The 11,992-nt window shown below is 37.8% G+C and overlaps 1 protein-coding gene across 1 annotated transcript in view; it reads right to left on the reverse strand.

The window, feature by feature from the left end:
- LOC107551144 (voltage-dependent T-type calcium channel subunit alpha-1I-like) overlaps positions 1–11,992 on the reverse strand; it is a gene marked incomplete at its 5' end in the record, with an annotated part of 106,315 nt that overhangs the window by 46,630 nt on the left and 47,693 nt on the right. Inside the window, 7 exons of the mRNA XM_016232647.1 lie at positions 2,328–2,520; positions 4,446–4,535; positions 4,823–4,948; positions 6,500–6,626; positions 6,722–6,900; positions 9,644–9,712; positions 9,877–10,000. Of these exons, the coding sequence (XP_016088133.1) occupies positions 2,328–2,520; positions 4,446–4,535; positions 4,823–4,948; positions 6,500–6,626; positions 6,722–6,900; positions 9,644–9,712; positions 9,877–10,000 (908 nt within the window). The remainder of the gene's footprint in view (positions 1–2,327; positions 2,521–4,445; positions 4,536–4,822; positions 4,949–6,499; positions 6,627–6,721; positions 6,901–9,643; positions 9,713–9,876; positions 10,001–11,992) is intronic.

Consider the following 11,992-nt stretch of genomic DNA (forward strand, 5'->3'; position numbering starts at 1 on the left):
AAGGGTGCTGGGTGTCAGTCTGGCCTTTTCAAATCGACAGTAAAACACATTCAGATCGTCAGCCAGTTGTTGATTCTCCACAGACTGTGGGGGTGGTGTCTTGTACAAGGTGATGTTCTTCAGACCATACTGACGCCGGATTGTTGGCTGAAAATGGTTTTCTCAGCTTTTCAGAATAGTTCTTTTTACCCACTCTGATCTCTTTTGTTAGTCTGTTCCTGGCCTGGTTATACAAGATTTCATCCCCACTTCTGTAAGCATCCTCTTTGGCGTGACAAAGCTGTTTGAGTTTCCCTGCAAACCACGGTTTATCATTATTGAATGATAAGAATGTCCTGGTGTGGATGCACATATCCTCACAGAAACTGATATATGAAGTTACAGTCTCCGTGAGCTCGTCCAGATCGGTGGCAGCAGCTTAAAAAACACTCCAATCAGTGAGGTCGAAACAGGCTTGTAAATCCTGCTCTGCTTCATTAGTCCATCTTTTTACAGTCCTTAATACAGGTTTAGCTGATTTCAGTTTCTGCCTGTAGGTCAGTATAAGTTGAACCAAACAGTGATCAGAGAGCCCCAAAGCTGCCCGTGGAACAGAGTGATATGCATCCTTAATTGTTGTGTAACAGTGATCCAATATATTACTGTCTCTGGTGGGACATGTAACGTGCTGTCTGTATTTTGGCAGTTCACGGGAGAGATTTGCTTTGTTAAAATCTCCAAGAATAATTAAAAGAGAGTCCGGGTACCGTTGTTCCATTTCAGTTATCTGTTCGGCCAGCTGTTGCATGCATCCGGAAGCACGAACACATTCATGAGAATGAAAGAGGAAAACTCCCTGGAAGAATAGAATGGTTTACAGTTTATGGAGAGCGCCTCTAAATTAGGAGAGCACATGGGGGAAGTCGTGGCCTAATGGTTAGAGAGTCGCACTCGGGTTCGAGTCTCATACCGGCAGGGACTGTAGGTGGGGGGAGTGAATGTACAGCGCTCTCTCCCACCTTCAATACCACGACTGAGGTGCCCTTGAGCAAGGCACTGAACCCCCAACTGCTCCCCAGGCGCCGCAGCAAAAATGGCTGCCCACTGCTCTGGGTGTGTGTTCACGGTGCGTGTGTTCACTGCTGTCTGTGCACTTTGGATGGGTTAAATGCAGAGCACTAATTCCAAGTACGGGTCACCATACTTGGCCACATGTCACGTCACTTTCGTCACTTTCACTTTCGTCATCTTCTTCAGAGTTGCTACGTCTGAACACCAACCTTAAATTATGTAAAAACATAGTCCACCACCTCTCGTTTTCCCTGTTAACTCCGCAATGCGATCCGCTCTGAACAGCTGGTAGCCCGGCAGATGAAGCGCGTTGTCCGGAATGGCTTTCAGTGAAGCACAATGCATCAGATTTTGAAAAGTCCTTGTTTGTGCAGGTGAGGAGAAGTTCATCCGTTTTGTTAGGAAGGGAACGTTTTGAATAGGACCGCTGCCCTTCTGACCAAAACATCCAACAAAGCATCTGAATAATCAAAAACTGGAAAATAATTGTCTGGTGTGTGTTTCCTTATGTCCAGTAGTTCGTCTCTAGTAAAACTGATAGTAAGAGAATGACTAAACAGAGCAAACAAACAAAAACAGCAAAAGAACGGGAGCGTTCCACACCACGGCAGCCATACGCGGCTCCATCTTAAAACATCATATCATCACACTTCTCTGAAAATCAACCTACTATTGGATTACTTACAATTATCTCTGCACATTAGATTGGGGCAAGAAAATATTTTACTATCAAAATGATCTACAGTTTATATATGTGACGAAAAGGCTACTCTCTGGTCCGTAAACTAGATTTGTTTTCTTCAGAGGAAAGAAGCATCACAGAACACACCTGTGCGGTCTTTCCATCTGGCTAATGTTATTATGAAATGTCTGGAGAATTAAACTGGTTGTTCAGCATATCATGTGCAAATCAAATCATCTATTTTCATTTACACTCCTTTTCATTTCACTGCGCTCCATCCTTCCCTCTCTTTCCCCTTTCCCTAATGGATTTAATTCTCCTCTCCGTGGAACTGTTTTGTTGTGTTTTGTTTGTTTCGTTTCGTTCTTTTTTATGCTTTAAATTTATTTTTTGGCCCTGTTGATTCTGTCATCATGAATTATTGCAGGTAAAATAAATATCTAAGTTAATTCAGCCTAATAAGAGGGTCTCAAACTAAAGACCATGTTAAATTGAAAAAAAGGGTGGTGTTCTCCATTGTTATTACTCTTTTATTGGCCAAACCCATTTCCACGACACATGCTTTCTGCCTCTCCTCTCTTTTCCTCTTTCTTACTCCGTCTCTTTTTCTCCATGCGTCTCAGTCTCTTCTCCTCTCTCCTCTTGGCCTCCTCCACTTCCTGGTGCTGTCGGCACTTGTGGAAGTTCTCCACCACCACTCCAACAAACATGTTCAGTACGAAGAAACTGACGATCAGGAGAAAGGAGATGAAGTACAGCAGCATCCAGGGGTTGTTATTGGTTATGGGCTGAAAAATGAAGAGACAGAAAGAACGGAAAATGAAAGAGTTAGGAACAAACACTTGATATACACTTGATTTTCTGAAGAAAATGTGAATGTGAACTGCCTATAGGCATTATTTCAGGTATAATTAACTTCCCTAGCACTAGACAGGCAGGAAGGGTTATTCTGCAAGGTGTGGCTAGAACAATGAGGAACGATAATAACAATGCTTTTCTTCTCAAGTACTACTAAAAAACGACACAAGAAACTGGTCAGAACAGGGAGCTGCCTAAAATTTAATTTAACAATATAATCAACACAGCCTTGTGTAATGTAGACACTCATAAGCTTGAGGGAAATTGGTCAAATTATGGTAAAGTGAACTTAGGTTCAGCTTTTACTTAGTTGCTTAGCAGCAGTGTGGAGCGAAACAAAGACACCAAAGTCTAAATTAGCTCATTGTAAAACATGGGATGAGAAAGCACACGGTACTCTGCACAGTTCCATCTGCTTCCACACATAGATTATATCCTGCAGTGGACTCTGGTGTGACAGAGATGATGCAGTGGGGAAATTACACATGCCATTTAATCTACGAGTTTTTTTTTCTCCACCCTGTGTTTGACTCCCTAGAGATGCTGGGCTCTTCCAGTGTGAGAGGGTCTGGCTGCAGGCCTTCACTTAATCATTATGTGCTTGTCCCTAACTGATGCAAGCTTACTGCTTTCTGAATCGAGGACTCTTGAAAGTCATTGTTTTTAGCTTCAGAGCCAAAAGCCTGTTAGTATTCATGAAGCTGATTGTGTGTATTCAGGATTAAATATTCACTGTTGAGTGCTTATTCTTTAAAGCTCTTTATTTTAGTTAAAGAAGAAACTGACTTTTGTTTAACTTAGAGACCTTTTAACACTTAAGAAGTATGAAAATAACTAATTCAGAAAATAAATTAAATTTTATACAGTTGTTAAAGCTTACTTCTAGTATCTTCATTACAGAATATAGTTTTTAATAAAAGTACACTGTGCACCAGGCCACTCTGAAAACCTGAACTGGCTTTTATTTCTATATTTTCATTTACATTTGTTCTTTTAGCAGACGCTTTTATCCAAAGTAACTTATGAATAATAAGTAATTTTATGTGCTTTTATAATTTTCATTAGATTTTTTATATTTAGCTTTAATTTTGATTTGAGTTTCAGTAAATTCCTCTATTCTTTAAAGCATTTTATTTTTATTTTTTTTAGATTTTCATGTAATATGTGACCCTGCCCCACAAAACCAGTCATAAGGGTCAATTTTTTAAAATTTAGATTTATACATCGTCTGAAAGCTGAATAAATAAGCTTTCATTGATGTATGGTTTGTTAGGACAGGACAACATTTGGCTGAGATACAACTATTTGAAAATCTGGAATCTGAGGGTGCAAAAAAAATAAAAATCTAAATAATGAGAAAATCGCCTTTTAAAGTGGTCTAAATTAAGTTTTTAGCAATGCATACTAATCAAGTTTTGATATACTGTATTTATGGTAGGAAATGTACAAAATAGCTTCATGGGACATGATCTTTACTTAATATCCTAATGATTTTTGGCATAAAAGAAAAATCTATAATTTTGACCCACACAATCTAAACGTGCTACTTATGACTGGTTTTGTGGTCCATGGTCAGATATTTATTTTAGCTTTATTTAAATTCTTTAAACCCTAGACTTCTGTATAATCACATGTGTGATTGTATTTGTGTTGCTATTTGTACTTTAAAAAGTCTGTATAAATGTGCCTGCTTTGGGTTAACACTGAGAGGACTATATGAGAGGACTGACAGTGATGGTTCTCTGTGATACCAATATGCAAATGTATTACAACATCCATATGACATTGAAAGAGCACAATTTATATTCACCAGGTTAGTATTATCAGGATGGACATGTTACATGAAGAGCATTACCTGCTGGTCCACTGCCACTGCGTCCAAACCATGATACATGATGTTGACCCAGCCGTCCTTCGATGCCAGCACAAACAGGGACATCAGAGCCTGTAAAACATAAACACACGTTCATACGAGCACATGCAAGGAGACACGGAAGTATGGAGATGGGTGGAAAGACAAGCAGGACAAACAAAGATAGATGGGGGTTGAACAGACAAATATGCTGCAAAGACAGTTAGACAACCACATGTAATGTAAAGAAGAGGTCATTCTGGTATAGATGCACACAAATAAAGGTATATCGAACAAAGCAACAAATTGAGTTGCTCAGCATTTGGTATTTTGTGAATGTGTCATGTAATTTGATGAGCCCAATCAGAGAACAAACTAACCTGCCCCAAGTTGTCAAAGTTGTACTTGTGATGGACCCACTTATAATTGGCCAAGAGGCAGTCAGACTTGTTAGTGATGTTTTTGACATCCAGGCCCAAGCAGTAGTAGAACTTGCCTTTGAAAAGCTGTTGAGGCAAAAAAAATGGCACACACTTCATGTCACTCAACGCCACACTACTCAAGCATCTCTTTAATAAAACTGTCAGAGCAGAGGATATTTGAAAGGAAAAGGGTGTTATAAAAGGAGGCCAGGACAGAATAAGAAAACATTTTCTATGAAGAAAAGAACAAGATGCTGCACTGAAAAGGAATAAGAACTAATAATGAACACAAACTAAAAAGAAACTGAAAGCAATGGTGATGGAAGAGAAAAAGGGTATTATAGTGAGGTTAAGCAGAAAATCTGGAAGAAAAAAAGACAAAAGGCATCAGGACCCCCTGGGGCATCATTGATCATTTTTTTTAGGGGGGCACCAGTGGCAAAAACAACAACAAAAGCAACTTTCAAGGTAGAGTAAGGTAAAAGAAAGCTTTTGTTCAGCAGGTAATGAGTCCCCATTTTAAATCCCAAGTTATATTTGCTTGAAAAAAAAATTGAAACACTAAGATGTAAACACTACCATTCAAATATAAAAAAAAAAAAAATAATCAAAATGTTTTTGAATGAACAGAACAGTAATATTGTGAAATATTATTTCGAAAGCTTTTGTTCAGCAGGTAATGAGTCCCCATTTTAAATCCCAAGTTATATTTGCTTGAAAAAAAAATTGAAACACTAAGATGTAAACACTACCATTCAAATATAAAAAAAATAAAAATAATCTAAATGTTTTTGAATGAACAGAACAGTAATATTGTGAAATATTATTTAATTTAAAACAAGGTTTTCTATTTGAATACATTTTAAAATGTAATTTATTCCTGTGATTGCAAAATTTTGACCAGCCATTACTCCAGTCTTCAGTGTCACATGATCTTAAAGAAATCGTTCAATCAATCCATCCATCCATCCATCCATCAATCAATCAATCAAATACACACACACACACACAGGTTTGTTTTTGCGAATTGTGGGGACATTCCATAGGCGTAATGCTTTTTATACTGTACAAACTGTATGTGCTATTGCCCTACACCTAAACCTACCCCTTACAGGAAACCTTGTGCATTTTTACTTTCTAAAAAAACCTAATTCTGTATGATTTATAAGCGTTTTGAAAAACTGGGGACATGAGGTAATGTCCTCATAAGTCACCTTCTTCTTGTAATACCTATGTCATACCCATGTCATTATACAAATGTGTGTCCTCATATATGTCACAAAACCGCGCGTGCGTGCACACACACACACACATTTATATAACGCTTTTGTCATCCAAAGCATTTGCAATCCTATCGAGGATATCTCCTCACCACCATCATATACACAGCCTTTTTTAAACTAAATTTTGACATACAAATGGTGACTTTCTGCCACAGGTTTAAGTGTTTGTATATTTTGTCAATAATAATAATAACAACTCACCTCAATTTCCAAAGATACAAATATTTATCAAAGATACAAAGATTTCTTTTAAAAAGTTGCATTCAAAATGCTCTTCTAAAACATCAGAGGTAGCACACTGTCTCCTCAGTTTGCATGGACAAGATGTTTCAGAGAGCATCTTGTTCTTTACCTGGACTCCCAGGATGCCAAAGATGATGAAAAAGGCACAGCAGATGAGAACTATGTTTCCTATAGGCTTCAGAGAGGTGATCAAAGTCTCCACAACCAGTTTGAGGCCAGGAGCTCGACTGATAACCCTGTCAGAAGGGATAAAAAAAAGCATTTAGCAGAGTTATAAACCAAGCATATGTTGGGCAATGCCACATGAATGCTTGCATTTTTTTAGATGTACCTGAGAGGGCGCAGTGTGCGCAGAAGCCTGAGGACCCTGAGCACCCCCAGGATCTTAGCCCCGCCCGCCATCGACACGACAATGTCAATCAAAGACACAAACACCAGGAAACCATCCAAAATGTTCCAACTGCTGCGCAAGTACGCCTGCTCTCCAAGATACAAACCCATAGACACCACCTACAATAAACAAAGAAACAATGTCTCAAATGGACAGCATAAAAACTTCAAGCAGTTCTGTAATGTATATCTTCATTGTTCTGGTGTAATACTGCATAGACTTTGTTCGGTTTTATATAGCACTGACTTCTGGTCCTCTAATCTGATATAGAATTTCATTCCGGTCCCTTCTAGTGTGATTTTGCTTACATATCTTTGCTGGAATTGATCGAAACATTTTCTGAAGTGGAGAAACAGACAGCAAAGTCAGAGTTTGTGATCTCCAGGCAAGCCAAGCCAAGACTTCTAATTATAGCCCTAAAATAGTGCTTCCTGTAGAGCTGATTTTACAACTTAACTGAGCTCTGCACAATTTACATCTAACATCTACCATTTTGTCAGCGGTGAGATGCAGATGTACTTAAGGGAGCTGCTGAAGGCTGAGCGATATGACTAGGAGATTTAAAAAACATTGTAACTTGTGGAAAAACAGCTAAAAATATGAAACTAAAAAGCAGTAAAATTGACGAAAATACAAAATCCATTGAAGCTCCAAGGTGACCTGAGCCTTAGGCCTCCCAGGCAGGTTCTTGTGACACTAACAAGACGAGTGACAGGAAAGAAACAGTACATGCACACACTCGATCTGACGTCAGCATTTGCTAAGGTCTAAAGAGTGAGAAGAGCAAAGAGTAGACAGAGAGAATTATGTACTTTTAAGAAATGAGATGTCGTACTGCGACACATATCTGCTCTTTCTTGGGATCAATTTGGCCTGTATTAGTCTGACAGTTTCTTTACAATACTGCCAAAGAAAGCCAATAATAAATCAGTGATGCATACCAGGCTTGTACAGTAATGTGACACTCACGCTAGCAATTTAAGAAGGTGCTTTTTGAGTGAGAGCAGATCTGCTTGCAGAACTCCTATTAGTCGAGTGTAGGTGGGCTGGGGACAGTAAAATCAGCCGCTGCCCCTCAGGCTGTTATACCGGTATGTATATTTTTGCTGTAGCTTGCAGAATCTGCCTCCCCAAGGATAAACTGTAATTGTTGACTTTCTGGTCCTCGAGAGAAAGGTGGAATCATTGTTTGACTTGTGTCTCCCACCGCACAAACGCTTTTAAAAATGTCCACAGTAAAGGAGATGCTCTGCATCATCTTATATTAACTGCGTATAGGCGGTTGACAAGACATTTTAAATGGCAACAAATGTATGAAAAACATCTAAAAAATATAATAAGTATTATTATAAAATATATAAAATAACTACATTTAAAAAAGGATTATATTCATGGCCCTACATAGGACAAGCAGTCTGGAATTGGTGGATGAAAAATAAAAATACATTTAAAAAAATAAAACATGCTTGTAACTCTACGTACATAAGACAAGCAGTTTGGAAAATGGATGAATGGATGGATGGAAAATAATAAAATATATAATACAAATAAATAAAATAAAATACAAACAATAATAAAAAAATAAAAATAAATTCAACCAATAAAAATTAAATCATAAAATAATAAAATAAAATAAAATCATACAAATTCACTTACAACAGTCTGGTATAGTCCTACTATGTAATGCAGTGTTGCTTTTGACAGGTCTATTTCTTGTTTGTTCCATTTCCCAATAATTGATTAAGTTACATAACTGATGACCTACAAGTGCCATGCATTTCCAGCTGAATAGATGGGCCAGTCTGTGAGATTGACTGCATCTGAAAGGGGAAACTGGCTCTAATTAATATCATTGCTTAATTGCTTGCCACAAGAGAGCCAGCCAGCAAACGTAATACCCCACTCTCAAAAGGTCCAGAGGAGAAAGTGTGTGTGAAAACGAGTGAGAAAGAGCGAAAGGAAGATGACGAAATGAGAGATGGATTAGAGATACACACACACTGTTTCATCTACTGGAAAACATTTAGCTAATTACCCATTCAAACGACCAGAGTCTTTAACAATGTCTCCAATGAATCTGAATGCGTGCAATTTTGTTCAATATCTATCAAAATATAATATAATGATGCATTATGTAATATTCTTTCATACATAAAACTGAAAGATTTGGGATTTAAAAAAAACTGTAACATTTCAAACTATTTCTAGGTCACTGATCAAATATGCAAATTTGACTCTGTACAGGCGGTATGTTGCTGTAGTTTCCAATGAAGCATAAGAAGTACTTTGGAATATCTCAAATTATGCTGGAGAACATGATTGGTTAGGTTAAAAAAAAACCTTTGTGCAGCTATCGCTAAAGCAAAATACGGACGGGCGAATCAAATACTAAGACTGAAACATTTCATTCAAATTTTTATGCTGATAATATAATTTGTAATGGAAAAATTGCATTGAAATAGAAAGATGCAATAGATGCAAAATAGAACCATTTTCACTGGTGTTTTCTGTACCCCACTGTATGTTATATGCATAACTAAATGGATTATATTATACTCAAACCATTAAAACATGCAAGAAAAAAGAAAAGAAAGTAGTAGGTATATTCACAGTATCTGCAATGGCTGTGAATGCACTCTAAAAAATGCTGGGTTGTTTCAACCCAATGTTGGGTCAAATATGGACTAACCCAACTGTTGAGTGTCACATTTTTTTAGAGTGTCCAATTACCATATTGATAATTTTCTCTTTATATACCAACACAGATCAGAGGCATGTTAGCACATACAGGAAGGTAAAAAATCTATACATGGGAGTTCTGAAATCAGCACAATATATCATGCTGTGAATGTAAATATTTACCTTGAGTGTCATCTCCCCCACAAATATGGCTGTGAAAATGTAATTGGACACGGTGAGGAAAAGCCTCTCCTGCAGAAAGAAGAGGAGGGAGGAAAAAAAGAGAGCAAAATTGTGGAAAAAGCTGGAATTTTGTCAGTGCTGTGAGAATATCTGCTTGTGGACAACATGGAAATCATCAATAACTAAAATAGGTTAAAAAAACTGAATCAATGGTCCATTGGCCTCAGTCTTACCAGGCTACCCTGAAGGATCTTGGGTCTCTCCAGAGCCACAGTGATGCAGTTTGAGAAGATGAAGACCAGCACCACATAGTCAAACAGCTTATGGGCAATAATGGACTGGCACAACACCCTGAACCTGAAGAGGAAGGAGGAGGTCAGGAATAGAGAAACTGTATATAGAGACCAACTAAAGTAGAAATACATAGCTTTGTTCCAAAACCAAGTGAGCTGCCTTGCTGCCTACATAGAAAGCATCCAAACCATCATGGAATCTCATAATTGAAGCGATTTAGAACATTCTACATAGGCATCAAGGGTGTGGTTTTTGATGTTAAAGGGGTCATATGATGCAATTTCAAATTTTCCTTTCTGTTACAAAATGTGTTACAAGCTGTTCGTGAATAGATAAGATCCCTAAAGTTGTAAAGACTAAAGTCTCAAACCCAAAGAGATATTTTTTATAAAAGTTAAGACTTGTCAACGCCCTCCTAAAATGGCTCGTTCTAACACGCCCCCACGTCTACGTCACAGTGTGGGAAGATTTGCATAACACCGCCTAAATGTTCACGCAAAGAAACAAGGCGTAACTTTAATTCTCGCTGTAGAATTGTTGTTGCCGCTGCTGCCATGTCGTGAAGAAGCTGTGTGTTTCGTTGTGAAAGTGAAACTACTTTGTTTTGCCTTTTTTTTAAAAGAGGATTAATTTCAGTTTTAGTATAACATTGTAATACCATGCATATTTTTACTTTTTTTATTTAAAGAAGAAACCAAACCAATATATTTGAGGCGTGATGCTATAGAAAAGCTATAGGATGCTATAGAAAAGCAATAAAAGATTTTCTGAAAGTGTGTTTTTAGCTTGTTTATTTTCATATAAAATATGGCATTCAGTTGCTTCAAACAACTGTATAAAACAATTTAAAACATCAGCAATGTTAGGGGCTACGCATTACAAGTAATGCAAGTTACATAATCAGATGACTTTTTTCAAGTAACTAGTAAAGTAACACATTACTTTTTAATTTACAAGAAAACATTGGAGTTACTTTTTCAAATAAGTAACTCCAGTTACTTTTCCCCCATTTATTGATTGACAGCTCTGCCGTCTGCATGCTGAGAGAAAATCAGGAGTAAGATGTTACTGTAGTTCTAGAATAAATGTGAACATGCATTAATTCATCTCACTCACAAAAAACAGATTCAGCATTCCTCAAAATGAATAAAAACAGTGAAATGCAACTCAGAATATGACGAAAACCTCCAATAATTAAATGTTAGATAACATAAATATCCTTTATGTATTTAATCCCATTTTATCAACCAATGTTTTTTCTGCTGACCTTCGATGATCCAATTCAAACATACTAATAAGCAAAAATTACTCTAGATACACATTTGTGCTTCTTTTTTTATTGCTTAAGTGTGTTGAATGTTCTTCTTCTGCATTCTACTTTACAGACAGTGAATTTACTTTTTTACGAAGCGGAGTCCAGCCCGGGGTCGTCACATGTGGTTACCGCTAGCCCGCCGTGTGTGATGCGGTGTGTTTTGTTGTGAAAGCGAAATAACTTTGTTTGGCCTTCCAAAAGAGGACACATCTAGAAATCAGTGGTTCAGTTGTATTTACAACACTGTTCCAGAACAGTTCAACCCAAATATTCAGATGTGTGCAGCGCATTTTATGGAGGACTGTTTCCTGATCCTGCTAGAGTAGACTATAATGCATCTGTGCTCAAAGGCTGTTTCTATAAAGTGGGGCAGTGCCAACCACAGTCTGGCGCTTCTGACTCACAGCCTGTAAGTAAGTTTTTTATATTTAAAGAATTTGCCACTGACGATTTAAACGCGAGTTTCGGGCAGTGTAGAGTAACGCTTGTTGTTTGTCGTTTCTCTGATCACAAATGCAGACATGGTTTTTTGTTTACGCGGCGCGATACGCAATATAATCCGTAATTATGTCCCCACTGGATGCAACAAATGCCTAGTTTATAATGGGTTTTATTGGTGTTGTCTCATCACGCCGGGACACGGCATCACAATATTGTAAGGGGCGTAACATTTCTTCCGTAACACAGAGGTATTCAGCCAATCACAATGCACTGGATAGCTGGCCAATCAGAGCACACCT

The sequence above is a fragment of the Sinocyclocheilus grahami genome, unplaced genomic scaffold (assembly GCF_001515645.1).
Source record: "Sinocyclocheilus grahami isolate Dianchi unplaced genomic scaffold, SAMN03320097.WGS_v1.1 scaffold416.1, whole genome shotgun sequence".
Taxonomy (NCBI): Eukaryota; Metazoa; Chordata; class Actinopteri; order Cypriniformes; family Cyprinidae; genus Sinocyclocheilus; species Sinocyclocheilus grahami.